This window comes from Physella acuta, unplaced genomic scaffold, assembly GCF_028476545.2.
Source record: "Physella acuta isolate Inbredline_101_S28 unplaced genomic scaffold, ASM2847654v3 ptg000135l, whole genome shotgun sequence".
Lineage (NCBI taxonomy): Eukaryota > Metazoa > Mollusca > Gastropoda > Physidae > Physella > Physella acuta.
Genome location: NW_026731654.1, coordinates 145,645 through 162,871, shown reverse-complemented (window position 1 = coordinate 162,871; position 17,227 = coordinate 145,645). Strand labels below are relative to the sequence as shown.

At 41.4% G+C, this 17,227-nt stretch overlaps 1 protein-coding gene across 1 annotated transcript in view; it reads left to right on the top strand.

Annotated features, from left to right (window-relative positions):
• Positions 1-16,426, top strand: part of LOC131935194 (LIM homeobox transcription factor 1-beta) — a 79,317-nt gene extending 62,891 nt beyond the window's left edge. Inside the window, exons 4-9 of the mRNA XM_059291568.1 lie at positions 9,453-9,670; positions 11,865-12,013; positions 13,210-13,287; positions 13,750-13,951; positions 14,710-14,778; positions 15,878-16,426. Coding sequence (XP_059147551.1) covers positions 9,453-9,670; positions 11,865-12,013; positions 13,210-13,287; positions 13,750-13,951; positions 14,710-14,778; positions 15,878-16,083 — 922 coding nt within the window. The 3' untranslated portion in view covers positions 16,084-16,426. The remainder of the gene's footprint in view (positions 1-9,452; positions 9,671-11,864; positions 12,014-13,209; positions 13,288-13,749; positions 13,952-14,709; positions 14,779-15,877) is intronic.
• The last annotated feature ends 801 nt before the right edge of the window (positions 16,427-17,227 follow it).

The window sequence follows — 17,227 nt, the reverse complement described above, 5'->3', positions numbered from 1 at the left end:
ATACTACCATCAGAGTTTCTTCCAGGCATCTCTTCGGGGGGGGGGGGGGGGGCGAAAAAAAAGTTCACCGCCCCCCCTCCCCCCGAACAAAATGGAATTTATATAGAAAATATATAGATCTACATTTTACAGTGTCCGCCCCCCCCCCCTCCCGACTCCCGAACAAAGTCTACCCCCCCCCCCGAAAATTTCAAGTGCCCCCAGAGAAAAAAAAATCTGGAAGAAACACTGACTACCATGCACCCATACGCACATACATACACGTGTATATACATATAATTATATATATATATATATATATATATATATATATATATATATATATATATATATATATATATATATATATATATATATATATATATATATATATATATATATATATATATATATATATATATATATATATATATATATATATATATATATATATATATATATATATATATATATATATATATATATATATATATATATGCTTGTCTTTGTCTGTCTCGGCCTGTCTTCCCCAAGTGTGTCTGCTGTTGAGCCAAGCCTTAAGACATCAAACGCAGCTGTTGACTTATCTCGCTTATCACCGGCCCTAAATCAGAGCGAGGTCACTGCGCCCAGACTCTATCCACTCCCAAGTCAAGAAGTCACGACGCCCTGGCTACCCTTCCCCCCCCCCACACACACACACACACCTTTGACTGTTATATTAGATAAGTCTATAAGTCTAAATCAGAAGAAAAAATTAACTTCTAATATCGGCAATATAGGTGTAAATCATAAAGGGAAAAAAGCATTTTGTCATGCACTTCTCGCCTGTCGGAGTGTGCACATGAATTACGCCCAAAGATTGCACTTTACCCAAGTTTTCGCGTTTCGCGTTTTACCCTCACTGTAGAAAAGTAATAGATCGCATTTTCAACTTCGCTCAGCCACGAACTCATGTTTGGAGATTTGCATAACGCTTCCTCGTGGTCATTTTTAATGTGTTAAACGATAATCGACGCTCTTACACTCGACATTGTTTAAATAATTAGTTTTAGAATGTATGTTTAGTGATGTTGTAAACACAACATTGCATTCTACCAATCTGCTAATACACTATAGCAAAAACCATCCGAGATCCGAACTCGAGGCTTTAGGGTTAACAGTTGAACGCTCTTCGACCCAACCACTCCTTCGCGTATATTTCTTAAAGTTTCCTCAACTGTTGTTAAGGATTGTGAAATTTAGTATGACTGGTTAAAAGTAGATAGATCTTATTGATACATTTTTCTTATTGTTCCCACATATTCGTAAAACAGGAATAGTTGATGAGCAATCGTATATTTATTTCTTATAATTATACCACGATTAATTGGACACATGCCCCAGACAATTCTTGAACCAGAGTGGTTAGGTTTAGTCTTACAGCTAACATTTGTTTATTGTGGTAGCGTTAACATCGGTGGTGTTTTCTCTTTGTTTTGTAGGTGGTATCAGTTGCCGTTTGCATAAGATTAGGATCATAGATACGCTGAGCCATAGATTAAGCGTCAGTTAAGTTTGGAGACAGGGTTAGGGTTTAGCTAAGTACCGGCCAAATTAGTTGAGCCAGGCTTAAACTCCCACCCCGAAGAGATGCCTGAAAGAAGCTTTGATTTCCGGCGGATAAAAACAATTGTCTGGAAAACGAACTTCCGACTGTTTCCTAAAAAGGCCCACCTCTGTATATATTGGTAGATATGGCTACAAAAAAGCCTCAAAACCTAAATGTATAATGTAGATCCAGGTGTAACATAATAATTAGATAATTATTTGTACAAGTTACCAACATGAGCTGTTTTGGTAGTGTTGGGTATTACCATATCCGATATAGACCAGAAAACTGGTATGTTGTGTTGTTTGTGGTATTACAATTTTAGGTTTAGTGTTAGGGTATGAACATATGGTTGGGGGCTATGGTAGGATTTGGGTTAGGGTTTAGGTAAGCTTTGAGTTGACATTTTAAAAGAAATTTCCCTTTAGAATCTTAAGGTCCACCCGGTTAGTAGAGTTCACCTGTTTCTGAGACCACGTCATATGAACGGATAGTGTGGTCAGCACTATGACCTGTTGCCTTTACTTTCCCTAATGTGAGTTAGGTACCCATCAAATCTCGGTATTCAGTGACGTTCTACGGACTTGAGCGGATTTGAACTCGAGACTTTCGGTTTAGCTGTAGTATGAACTACTATTCGACCAAACCGCCACATTGAGTTGATATAAAAAGTAATATTTTCCTTTGTTACTAGCAGTAACCTAACACCCCTTTTTAAAGAAGATTCCATTATTTGTGTGGCACTATCAGACAATGGTATAATGCATACTTCGATTGGACTCAGGAAGTTTTGGTACTACCAATGTCTGACAATAGACTCTTCCGAAAATAGGGGTGTTAGCAGAGTTGTGCTATGAGTTTTAGTAACTTGGTGAGAAATTAGGGCTAGCATTATACTTCGACTGATAGTAGATTTACGATTAAGGATGGGGTTAGCATTAACATTACCAAGCTAGATTTAATATTTTAATTTAGATCACTCAAAGTAACCTAACACCCCTTTTTTAAAGAAGATTCCATTAGTATGGCTTTTTTTTTTTTTTTGGAGACATACGAAAAACATACGAGTCAGTTTCCCACAAGTCACCACCTGTATTGACGTGTCTGTCACATCAGCCCCTTATCGCCAGCGTGCCGTCTCATCGCTTGTGGGCGTATACCATAAATCGATGGGCGTGGCCAGGGGGCGTGGCCAACGTGCGTAATTCGCCGTGCTGGGACCGGCGCGATGATTTTCCGTCTCGTGGGAGCGATCATCTCCCACGGAGCCGGAGGTTGAGAGCCGTAATTGCCCGGCCCCGTGGGACAGCTTTAAACAGGAGCCGTGCGCTGACGGTAAACATTAGCGTCATCACGTGGTGTCATTTGTTGGAGTAGAGTTTAGGTTTGAGACGGTTATTGTTTTATACGCGAAGTAATGGTAATCTATCGGTCAGAATGTCTTTAATTTAAATTCACGTTGGCAAAAAAAAAGCACCCACCCCCACCAGTTACTGTCGCTTAACCAATTGTTCTATTTTCGAATCAAACAATTGAAGTAGAAAATAGCCCGTAAAGCCAAGAAGTAGTATATTTTTTTAAACTTTCACCGTGTAAGGGGTCATCCATTTATGACTTCCACAATTTTTTGGGATTTCGGACCCCCCCCCCCCCCCCCCCCCGCGTGTGGACGTCATAAATGGATGACCCCTAATGCAGCTTAAAATAAGCTTTTTTATTTTATTGTACTACCCAATTTGGTGCCCCTTAGGGTCTGCGCCCGGGGCTGCCGCCCCTCCTGCCTACCCCTAGCTACGCCTTAGTTTCGTGTGTACTACACATCCCTTAGTTCTGTTGAATCTTCCATCCGTTCATATCCTACTACAGTTCTAATATTTCCCGATAGATTTTTCTTCCCATGGTTTTCAAAATACTTTCTGTTGTATTTGTAAATGTCGATGTTTTCACTTCAAATATCACTGGTCTTATGGGATGGCGTAGCCGGCCTTGCGGTAGAGCGCTAGACTGCTAACCCGAAAATCCTAAGTCCCCGAGTCCACCCATTTCTGATAGGTACCAAACCAACATAAGGGCAAGTAAAGGCACCTGGGCATGGTGCTGACCACATCATCGCTTGATATGCCGAGGCCAAGAAACATAAGAGCTTTACTACAACTGCACACAGTATCGCTAGGTCTCTATAACTAATTTTTAAATTTTCTAAACCTTACAAATAAGTTTTCCCATCCATGTAGATAGTAATGCATGCAGATACTGGACAAAAATTAAAAAAAAAAAAAAAAAAAAAAAAACCTGCAATATCAGCAAAAAAAAAAAGAAGTGAAGCGTTGTTGGGTACCATAAATCACGCGCTGGTCACGTGGTCTTCTCTTACCGCAGTCCCCACTGAGACCCGAGACCTAAAAAACAAAATATCAGTATTGGTGCAGTCCCGTCACATCAAACGGGTACACGGCTAGTTGGATTTATAACGTGGGGATAAGTGTGTGTGTGTGTGTTGGGGGGGGGGGGGGGGGAAGGGGGGGGGGGGGGTTGAGTTTGACTCATACTAAAACTTATGGAATAAAGCTCTGGGACGTGTGTAGCATGTAGTCATAAGGAATAATTCCGTGTCCGGAAAGATGCGCTACGGAAAACTAAGCACACAAGAATGCGCAAGGGCATTTTTTGTTTTCGTAAATCAAGTATTTATAGACATTAACAAAGAATGACCACTTGTACATTGCATGACAAAAACAACAACATATTTCCACGAAATATGACAAAATTTAAATGTATTAGTATAATTAGTTTGTGTTTGCGGATTTTTTTTTTCGTTTGCGCAGTTTACCGTTTGCGCATTTGTTCCGTTTGCGCATTTGTTCCGTTTGCGCATTTGTTCCGTTTGCGCAGTTTTCTGGGAATAATAATTCGTAGGTAGTCAAAAGCCACCCAAAAGCCACCCATGTTAGACCTATGTAGCCAGTAGCCACATACGATGAAGGCAGCAGGTAGCCGGCAGCCTTGTTAGATGTAGGTAGCTAGCTGCTACACAAGTGGTAAATAGGTAATTACATTATTGGTCAATAAACTACAAACTACTTCAACTAATATCAATGCTAGTATTAAATAAGTACATCAATACATAACACTCGTCATGTAAGTTCAAATCCGGGTTTTGAGGTCAGTGGAATATCCCTGAGTACGCCCCGGCGACTGGGCATAGTGCTGACCACACTATCACTTCATTTGCCGAGTTAAAAAAAAACATGAACTCTACTTCATCTGCACAATAGATCGCTAAAACGGAATCTTCACTTCGCTTTATGCCATAGTTATAAGTATAACCCCTATCTATGTGCAGCTGTTGGCTAATTACGTCCACTAATATAATCCCTCTTTTTATCCCTTCATATGCCGAGGTCAAGAAACATATGAACTCTACTTCATCTGCCCGCTAGGTCTATAGAGGAATCTTTACTTTACTGAATACCATAGATATAACCCCTGTTTATGTATGTCTCTTGGTTACGTCAACTAATCTAATCCCATAAAGTTTCGATGACTATGGCCTTCACGAATACCGGTATGTAACATACACAATAGCTAAACATTTGACTGAATTCGCTAAATTCAATTTTAAATGTCAGAAGTAGATTATTTCAGTGAATATGTACGTCTGTTGTTTTTTTTTCGTAACATGGTACCAATAATTCAATGTTCGGAATCTTTCGTAGTGAAGTCGATGTTTATATAGCGTTATTTTATTGCATGCGATATATGGACTCACGTAGTAGGCCGTATAAATAATTAGCGCGTGCAATTAAAGTAAATTAATCTGCAATGATGGACACGTTGGTGATTTATGAGCGTCTTTTGATGCCCGTAATTGAAAGTTTTATTTTCTTTCCAAAATTTATGGTAGGCGTAATGGAACTGTGGACGTCACTGATTACGTCATACGCTGGAACTATCCGATTGGTGGAGATCCCCACGTGACTTTGTTCCCAACGTTTTTACAAATTTCGGGTTAGGGTCTACTGTATGTTGGGTGCTGACCGATTAGCCGTACCCACATAATTCCTTTAGCATTCTAACCCGAAAGTCTCCAGTCGGGTTCAAGTCAGTTGAATGTCCCCGAGTCCACCCAACTCTGATGGGTACCTAACTCACGTTGGAAAGTAAGCGAGATGGGCATAGTGCTGACCACACTATCTCTTCATATGCCGAACTCTACTTCATCTACCCAATGGATCTAAAGGGTCTAAAGAGATTCTTCAGTTTTACTTGATATTTTTTTTTTACACATACACAATTAATCTTCATTAAGAATAAGATCTATGCCAGGAATATAATCAAACCGGAACTAACTTGAAATATTTTTGAGCATATATACTAAAAGTGAATTTACATTGTTTTAACTGCCAATCCGTCCACCCTCCCCGTCCACCCTCCCCATCCACCTTCACCGTCCATCCTCCCCGTCCACCCTCACCGTCCACCCTCCCCATCCACCTTCACCGTCCATCCTCCCCGTCCACCCTCACCGTCCACCCTCCCCGTCCACCCTCACCGTCCACCTTCCCCGTCCACCCTCCCCGTCCACCCTCCCACCCTCCCCGTCCACCCTCCCACCCTCCCCGTCCACCCTCCCACCCTCCCCGTCCACCCTCCCACCCTCCCCGTCCACCCTCCAACCCTCCCCGTCCACCCTCCCCGTCCACCCTCCCACCCTCCCCGTCCACCCTCCCACCCTCCCCGTCCACCCTCCCACCCTCCCCGTCCACCCTCCAACCCTCCCCATCCACCTTCCCCGTCCATCCTCCCCGTCCACCCTCCCCGTCCACCTTCCCCGTCCACCCTCCCCGTCCACCCTCCCCGTCCACCCTCCCCGTCCACCCTCCCCGTCCACCCTCCCCGTCCACCTTCCCCGTCCACCCTCCCCGTCCACCCTCCCCGTCCACCCTCCCCGTCCACCCTCCCCGTCCACCCTCCCCGTCCACCCTCCCCGTCCACCCTCCCCGTCCACCCTCCCCGTCCACCCTCCCCGTCCACCCTCCCACTCTCCCCGTCCATCCTCCCCGTCCACCCTCCCCGTCCACCCTCCCCGTCCACCCTCCCCGTCCACCCTCCCCGTCCACCCTCCCCGTCCACCCTCCCACTCTCCCCGTCCACCTTCCCCGTCCACCCTCCCCGTCCACCCTCCCCGTCCACTCTCCCCGTCCATCCTCCCCGTCCACCCTCCCCGTCCACCCTCTCCGTCCACCCTCCCACTCTCCCCGTCCACCCTCCCCGTCCACCCTCCCCGTCCACCCTCCCCGTCCACCCTCCCCGTCCACCCTCCCCGTCCACCCTCCCCGTCCACCCTCCCCGTCCACCCTCCCACTCTCCCCGTCCATCCTCCCCGTCCACCCTCCCCGTCCACCCTCCCCGTCCACCCTCCCCGTCCACCCTCCCCGTCCACCCTCCCCGTCCACCCTCCCACTCTCCCCGTCCACCCTCCCCGTCCACCCTCCCCGTCCACCCTCCCCGTCCACCCTCCCCGTCCACCCTCCCCGTCCACCCTCCCCGTCCACCCTCCCACTCTCCCCGTCCACCCTCCCCGTCCACCCTCCCCGTCCACCCTCCCCGTCCACCCTCCCCGTCCACCCTCCCCGTCCACCCTCCCCGTCCACCCTCCCCGTCCACCCTCCCCGTCCACCCTCCCCGTCCACCCTCCCACTCTCCCCGTCCACCTTCCCCGTCCACCCTCCCCGTCCACCCTCCCCGTCCACCCTCCCCGTCCACCCTCCCACCCTCCCCGTCCACCCTCCAACCCTCCCCGTCCACCCTCCCACGCTCCCCGCCCACCCTCCCCGTCCAACCCTCCATGAACTACTGTCCCTACCCCAGCCACCCTCCCCGTCCACCCTCCCACTCTCCCCGTCCACCCTCCCCGTCCACCCTCCATGAACTACTGTCCCTACCCCAGCCACCCTCCCCGTCCACCCTCCCCGTCCACCCTCTCCGTCCACCCTCCCACCTTCTCCGTCCACCCTTCCACCCTCCCCGTCCACCCTCCCCGTCCACCCTCCCCGTCCACCCTCCCCGTCCACCCTCCCCGTCCACCCTCCCACTCTCCCCGTCCACCCTCCCCGTCCACCCTCCCCGTCCACCCTCCATGAACTACTGTCCCTACCCCAGCCACCCTCCCCGTCCACCTTCCCCGTCCACCCTCCCCGTCCACACTCCATGAACTACTGTCCCTACCCCAGCAATCGTTTTTTTCCCGTCTGCTCATGATTTATGGTCTTGTCGTCAAGAGTAATTGCCCTTAGAAGAACGGGGAGGTAATTAATGCTATTATCACCAGTGGGTAAATCACCGGCAATACAAGGACCTGCACCATGAGAGGAACGAACTGTGCATCTAGCTGTTCTTTTCCGTTATATGGTACCAGACTAACATTGCCTGTAGCACTGTCTAATATATAGACCCAACCCCGTAACTTAAACTTAAGCCAAGCCCAGGATGTAAACTAAACCTTTGTGTAACCTTAACCACGGTTAACACTTTCAGTGTGTGTGGGGGTGGGGGTTGGAGTGGGGCGGTCAGTGGTTAAATTAATGGAAATATCAAGTGTCACACTACCAACCAGGAGGGCAGACCTATATATAGTAGGGCAAAAGAGGGCAGACCTATATATAGTAGGGCAAAAGAGGGCAGACCTATATATAGTAGGGCAAAAGAGGGCAGACCTATATATCAGAAAGAAACACTTTATACTATATTTTAAATTCCCAAAACTTTTCTTTAAATACTGTATTCTAGACTAACTCTAAATGACCTCTATGTATGACCATATCTGAAAGAAACACTTTATACTAAGTTTTAAATTCCCAAAACTATTCTATAAAAACTGTATTCTAGACTAACTCTAAATGACCTCTATATTTGACCATATGCTTTGAGCTATCCCAGTGGTTCTTAACCTTTTGAGATACCGAACCCCACAAGTTTCGTATGCGCCTTCACCGAAACCTTCTTAATGGTTCTATTGTCCGCACAGAAAAAATCATATCATGAATCATATGAGTCAGGTGTGTGCTTTGTAATCCACCGAACACTATAGAAATAAGACTCGCCAAACCCCTGGGGTTCGATCGAACACAGGCTAAGAACCACTACATTATTCTATCATGTAAACCTCTAAATGATCCCATCTCTATGTGCATTTATAAGAACCCCTGCGCTATTCAATTACGTAAATCTCTACTCTAAACGATGCCATCTCTATGTACACAGTTTAAGAACCACTACACTATTCTATTATGTAAACCTCTAAACCAGAGGCGTAGCGAGGGGGGGGGGTGCGGATCGCACCGGGTTACACCATTTAGGGGGGTGACACCAAGGCAAAAAATAGCAATATATAGATAGAAAAATTTGAGAGGGGGGGGGGTGCGCAAATCGAAAGTTTGAAGGGGGGGGGGGGGCGGTGCAAATCGAAAGTTTGAGGGGGGGGGGGGGGGGGTGCAAATCGTAAATTGAAAGTTTGTCCCCAAGAAGGGTTGCTACGCCTCTGGGGGGTGACACAATTAAGTGCCGCACCGGGTAACACCCGACCTCACTACGCCACTGCTTTAAACGATCCCATCTCTATGTACACAAGTTAAGAAATCCTGCACTATTCTATTATGTAAACCTCTAAATTATACCATCTCTACATACACAAGTTAAGAACCACTACACTATTCTAAAGTACTCTAAACGAAACCATCTCTATAGGGCTCAATAAACACTGCATGAGCCATATAGCTGGTTGGTGACCTACTTACCTGCCCTATTGACACCGTATAAGAACTCCTGCACTCTTCCATAATGTAAACCTCTACTCTAAAAGATACCATCTCTACCTACACAGGTTCTACGCCACCAAATGCAACGGCTGCCTCCAGTCGGTGCCCCCCAACGAGCTGGTCATGAGGGCATCAAGCTTCGTCTACCATCTGCCCTGCTTCTGCTGTATCGTCTGCGGGCAGAGGCTGCAGAAGGGGGATGAGTTCGTTCTGCGGGACGGACAACTCTTCTGTCGTCTGGATTACGAGAAGGAGTTCACGTTCTTACCCATGAGCCCGAAAAGTAAGCGGTTTTAATCAATTGCTTTTATTAATTAAAGCCTTATAATTTTAGTAAATAGGTTTATATTTAGTTTAAAAAAAAAAATCCTCAAAAAAAGCAATGGTTTATCCATTATAATACAGAAAAACTATACATATACAAAAATGGGGTTTATAATATAACAAAAAATATTTAAAAAATCAGAAAACATGTTAAAGGAATTAAAAAAGAAGAAAATACAGAAAGAAAAAAATATATTTCTCGGTAATTAACTTTTTAAAAACTTAATTTAATTTAAGCAATCATTAAATGAAAACAAATTTTGAAAAAGTGTAAAGTTAATTTCATTGAGATCTTAATAGGAAAGTCTATTTCCATGTATATAGAGAAGTTGGATATTCCAAGTCTATTATAGAATACGTGCGTATAGATTCACTGTATAAATCTCTGTAGTTGTTGAATGAAAACTAGGTGTTTTCACACAAAGTTTTGGCTGAAATATGTCATTTTCGTAGTTAAAATACAATCCGTCAATTGGGGTGTATATACGTCAAGAACTGTATGTTCTTGAGAACTACTTGTTCGTCTATAATTATATGTTCTTGAAGGTCTACAATTTCTTCTTGAACTGCATCCCATCTTTCCTACTCATCAATTGGAAATTCAATCTCTATTGTAAACCTCTATTATTCAACATTTCTATGAATCCTCCACTAGGCAACCCCCACTAGGCAACCCCAAGTAGGCAACCCCCACTAGCCAACCCCCACTAGCCAACCCCCACTAGCCAACCCCCAATAGCCAACCCCCACTAGCCAACCCCAAATAGCCAACCCCAAATAGCCAACCCCAAATAGCCAACCCCCCCATAGCCAACCACCCAAAAGCCAACCCATACTAGCCAACCCCCACTAACCAACCCCCAAAAGCCAACCCATACTAGCCAACCCCCAAAAGCCAACCCGTACTAGCCAACCCCCACTAGCCAACCCCATAGAAGCCAACCCCCACTAGCCAACCCCCACTAGGCAACCCCAACTAGGCAACCCCCACTAGCCAACCCCATAGAAGCCAACCCCCACTAGCCAACCCCCACTAGGCAACCCCAACTAGGCAACCCCGACTAGCCAACCCCATAGAAGCCAACCCCCACTAGCCAACCCCCACTAGGCAACCCCAACTAGGCAACCCCCACTAGCCAACCCCATAGAAGCCAACCCCCACTAGCCAACCCCCACTAGGCAACCCCAACTAGGCAACCCCCACTAGCCAACCCCATAGAAGCCAACCCCCACTAGCCAACCCCAACTAGCCAACCCCCATTAGCCAACCCCTCTCTACTTCCTCTACTTACAACCACCCACTCTCCCTCCACTGCTCGTAAATTTTCCCTGAGTTTAAAAACCTCTAAAACGTGTTTACATTGTGTGATCGAGCCTAAGTTGACTTAAGTCAACTAGGGTCTGACTTAAACGTTTGATGTGACTTGGCCGGTGCCGGGTTGATGTATGGTGTGTACGTATGTGTGTATGTCCGTGTGTGTGTGTGTGAGGGATGATAAATCTGTCAAGGAATATAACCCATACGGAGCAAATGATATTTTGAAAAAAAAAACGCGGGCTTTATCATTGTTATATTATTTTTGTTTTCTGTTTATTTATTTTTTTCATTCGCATCGATTTGTGCGGTGATTTGCATTATTGATAATCCATTAACACAAGTCAATGTGGATAGAGGATAGTTGTTTCAAAACATTACATTTCTTATTTTTATTTAAAAAAAACACTGTACCTAGCTGAGTTGAGAGCTATTAATGCTTAAGATATTAAAAAACGCTATTTTGAAAGATTTAGCCATTTGTTATGTCTTTGAAAATGAAATATAGCGGTGTTCCAGTATAATTTATTTAAGTGTGAAGGGGGGGGGGGGGGGGGGGGGAATGAGCAGGAGGAAGGGAAGGGTGGGGGGGGGGGGTGGGAGAAATGCATATGTATTATAAAAGAACAACCTCGTCGAGTTGCATTTTTAAACTGCTACTAAAAACTTTTAGCAAGTTATGTTTAACATTCTAAATTTTTTTTCTACCAAAACAATAATATATATATATATATATATATATATATATATATATATATATATATATATATATATATATATATTTATTTATTTATTTATTTATTTATTTATAAATGTATACCTACTTGTGTCTGTCTAGGTGATCTCAGCGACTGTTGCTATGACGACGGCGATGGCGGCGACCTGGGCAATAGTAAAGGACCCAAGCGACCCCGGACCATCCTCACCACCAGCCAGAGACGGAAGTTCAAGGCCTCGTTTGAGGTCAACCCTAAGCCCTGTCGGAAGGTGGGACACAATTTCTCTTGAACTTAAAACTATTTTTTTTAAAAATCCCCGTTTTGATAAAATAATAACATTAGCAGCATTACCAATATGTTGTTGATTTGTTACATTTTAAATAAAACTCTTATAGAAACATTTATAGTAAAAAGCTTCTAAAGGTATAGGTCATTAGTAAACAACAACAACAACAACAATAAACCGGGAGTGATCTCCCCTAAACTTTCTCGAATATTCTTATATAAAACAACAGGGGATGGGAACTCGGGATATAGTTATGATTTTTAATCCATTTTAAATACTTAAACTTTTTAAAATAAAATAGAATCTCATAGAAAAAAGTATTGCACACCAAGCGAACGCCGAATAAAGATGTTCATAATGGTGCGCAATATTATTAGTACTTTATAAATTTATATGCGGTTTTGAGAAATCGGAAATAGCGTAAATTAGTACTTCCCGTCAACGGAAATTACTCAAAATTTGAAAGAACGAAGAGAATTAGATTTTTTACTTACATGTGAAATTTCATTTATCTATCTGAAATAGTACTCAAGTTATAGGCTTTTAAAAATTTAAAGTAGAAAAAGTACCACTTCCGGTTATCGGAAATCGCTCAAAAGTTGATACGGATCTACGATTTTGATAAAATATTTATATATGAAATTTCATCATAAGCTGTAACGGTACTCAAGTTATCGTGTTTACACACACACAGACACACACACACAGACATACGGACAAGATTGCAAAATTATGTTTTTCCGTATCAGTGAGGTGTAAAACGTCGAGATTTGTAAAAATCTCGATTTTTTTTTTGCACGATTACAATACTTTCTCTATACTACGTAGATACGAGAAAGTAAAAAAGGCCGATTCTAGCCAGAAAAAGATACGCATGTGCAATGGAGAGAAACTACCGCATTCATTCGATGGCATTGCGCATGCATGTGTTTACAAACCGCAGAACCCTAACCCTAATCTTATCCCTATCCTTATCCCTAACTCTAAACCTAGCGCAGCTATTAAGGTCACTGTGCATGCGCAGAACTATTGAGCTTCATATTTACTGCCAAATAATCTTTTTCCGAGTAGTCTTTTCGAAAAACAAAAAAAAAGAAAGCGTTCTTTAGTATAAGTTTTAGTCATAGACCATCTTAAGGTTTTTGAATATTTACGCAACATTTTCTTACCTATTCCAGGTGCGCGAATCTCTGGCAGCAGAGACAGGTTTAAGTGTCCGTGTCGTGCAGGTGTGGTTCCAGAATCAACGAGCAAAGGTGAGTAATCTAGATAACACGTTGATAATCCAGGTCAACTCGTTGATAATCCAGGTAACCCGTTGATAATCCAGGTAACCCGTTGATAATCCAGGTAACCCGTTGATAATCCAGGTAACCCGTTGATAATCCAGGTAACCCGTTGATAATCCAGGTAACCCGTTGATAATCCAGGTAACCCGTTGATAATCCAGGTAACCCGTTGATAATTCAGGACAACTCATTGATAATCCAAGTAAACTAACCCTGGCGGTCCATTGGGCAGACGAAGAAGAGTTTAATTGTTTTGTCTTATGCATATGAATGGATAGTTTGGTTAATAGTATGCCCAACTATTCAGATAATAATAATATATATATATATATATATATATATATATATATATATATATATATATATATATATATAAATATATAAACTATGTGTATGTTATTGAAATGTATTCTTTTTTAAAATTTAAAGGTGAAGAAAATAGCCCGCAAACAGAATCTTGAAACCAACAACAACAACAGCAATAACAACAACAACAACAGTGACAGTAACAGCAGTAAGAAATCCGCCAAGTCGCAGAAGAAGAAAAAACCAGAGGAGGACAGCGATTCGTCCGATTGTAATATGGATAACAACAGCAGCGATGAGCCGTTGTCTGCGGAACATTCTACATGTAAGTCTGGGTGTGAGGGAGGGGGGCAGGGGGTGGGGGTAGATGGTACATTTATTCTACTTCGTCCATGTTGGGTGGAGGGGGTTCAATATCTCCCTAGAAGCGATGCCTGAAAGAAATACTTAAAACAAGGGGTGGGATGGGGGGTGTTGGCAACGTGTAGAAGGATGTGGTATGGGGGAGTTTGTGGCTGTGGGTTTAACATCTTCATTGATATCGACTTCTACACATGCACATGCATACATCTAAAATCATCAAACTCATGTATATATATATATATACATGTAGGGCCCCTATATATATATATATATGTATATATATATGTATATATATATATATGTATATATATGTATATATATATATATATATATGTTTGTATATATATATATATATATATATATATATATATATATATATATATATATATATATATATATATATATATAGGGGCCCTACATGTATATATATATATATATACATGTAGGGCCCCTATATATATATATATATATATATATATATATATATATATATATATATATGTATATATATGTATATATATATATATATATGTTTGTATATATATATATATATATATATATATATATATATATATATATATATATATATATATATATATATATATATATATAACATTGATGTACATTTATATAAGGGTACTTATTTACATGTCTTCATCATATAAGCCTGTTGTTATCTAAACACCCATGTGGTAACCTCTACGTCATCTCCTCCACCAGACCTATCCAGTGCCAGTGACAGCAGGTACTCCGGCAGTCTCCGGCCGTACGACCTCTCCACACATTCCAGTAAGTTACACCTTCGTATTAACTTACACTACAGCCTGTATGTATGTGTGGGGTGTGTGTGGGGGGGGGGGTGTAAGTGTGGGCACTGTGGCATTCAGTGAACAAATGTGTAATGAAATGTTCAAAGACGCATAGAAATTATTCGGGCATTGTTTTCCTGCTATTGTGTTTTCAGATGACATTTTTATTCTTTATTCTTCCACATCAAATTTTCCCATTATATTTTCAGATCACATGTTTTTCTTTATACCTCCACATCACATTTTACCACTGTAGTTTCAGATCACATTTTTATCTTTATGCTTTTAGATCACATTTTCCCATCATATTTTCAGATCACACGCTTTTCTCAATACCTCCATATCACATTTTCCCCATTGTTTTTTCAGATTACATGTTTTTCTTAAAACTTTCAAATCACAATTTCCCATTATATTTTCAGATCACATGTTTTCTTTATACCTCCAATATCACAATTTCCCATTATATTTTCAGATCACATGTTTTCTTTATACCTTCACATCACATTTTCCCATTATATTTTCAGATCACATGTATTCTTTACACCTCCAATATCACATTTTCCCATTATATTTTCAGATCACATGTTTTTCTTTATACCTCCACATCACAGTTTCCCATTATATTTTCACAGATCACATTTTATCTTTATACCTCCATATCACATTTTCCCATTATATTTTCAGATCACATGTTTTTCTTTATACCTCCACATCACATTTTCCCATGGTGTTTTAAGATCACGTTTTTCTTTATTTCACATTTTCCCATTATATTTTCAGAACACATGTTTTTCTTTATACCTCCACATCACATTTTCCCATGGTGTTTTAAGATCACGTTTTTCTTTATTTCACATTTTCCCATTATATTTTCAGAACACATGTTTTTCTTTATACCTCCACATATTTTCCCATTGTGTTTTCAGATTATATGTTTTCTTTATTCTTCCACATCACATTTTTTTCCATTGTGTTTTAAGATCACGTTTTTCTTTATATCACATTTTCCCATTATATTTTCACACATCACATTTTTTTATACCTCCATATCACATTTTCCCATAATATTTTCACAGATCACATGTTTTCTGGCCAAGATGGCAGTGAGAGCATGTACCCTGACACCCCCGTGGGCCTGGAGGATGGGATGGACCACTTCGATCACGTGCTCATGTCAGAAAGTCACCAGCACCCCGGGGTCGTCGGCCCGGGGCTGGGGGGCGTCATCAACCCTATAGATAAACTCTACTCCATGCAGAGCTCATACTTCAGCTCGGAGTAGCCGCCCTTGATATAAGACAAACCATTCCCTTGTAATTAAAATAACTTATATGTGAACTTCGGCTTTTTTTGTGAACAGTTTTAAATAAATATAAAATTATTTATTTCTTGTAAGGGGAATTACTCTAGCAAGAAGAGTGAATTACCGTTCCTGAATTTGTTTTAAATTTTGTATACATAATTATAAGGTACCTATCCTCGTAGAAAATAATACATTTTCAGAAGATGTGATAATATTATAGCACTTTTAAAAGGAAATTAAAACAATGGGCATGCTAATATTTATAAACTACGCTGTATTAGGTTTTAATTATCATAAAGTGAATTGGAACTTTTTTTTACCGAAAAACTTTATAACACATCAGTATTATTTCATTTCTGTTTTAGAAAGCATAATTTTTAACATTATATAGGTTTTAGTAAACGCAGATAGGCGCACACAATATACGTAATATATATATATATATATATATATATATATATATATATATATATATATATATATATATATATATATACACACAAAATAATTAAAAAATATGAATCTAGTCAACTTTGTAAATGGCATTTTGGTGCCACCACAATCTTCGTTTCATCTTTTCTTGTTGTTTTGAAAGAGTTAAAATGAGTTAAATTATAATTATGTATTTTATTCATATATCGGAGTCAATTACCTTAGGCTTTGGAATCTTGATTGCTAGGAAATGCCTCCCACATTCTGGCTGGTTTTCGAACTCTCGCCCTTTCGTCGGATATATCTTGCTGCTGTAGTTATAAATAGAACTGATGTAGATTATTATAAGACCTTGCTGTGACGAATATCCGGTGCAAGAATGGATGATTTTATTCCAGTCCTACATTTGAGCGTTGGTATATGTAAACAGCATGTTTATATGTTGAAAGGGACTTAGGTACGAACTCATTTATTACATTATATTGAATATATATAAAATTAGCTGGTATTACTAAGGGAAGTAAACTAAAATGAAATTTGACTAATTAAATGTCTATATTTATAATGTGTTGATCTAGAAATATCTAGTTAAATAAAATACATCTGTATGTTTGTAAATAAGCATTTATCTGTTGTTATTTCCAAACCAATTGAATCCTGTTTTCAAATTTTGTTTTTCCTAATAAAAAAA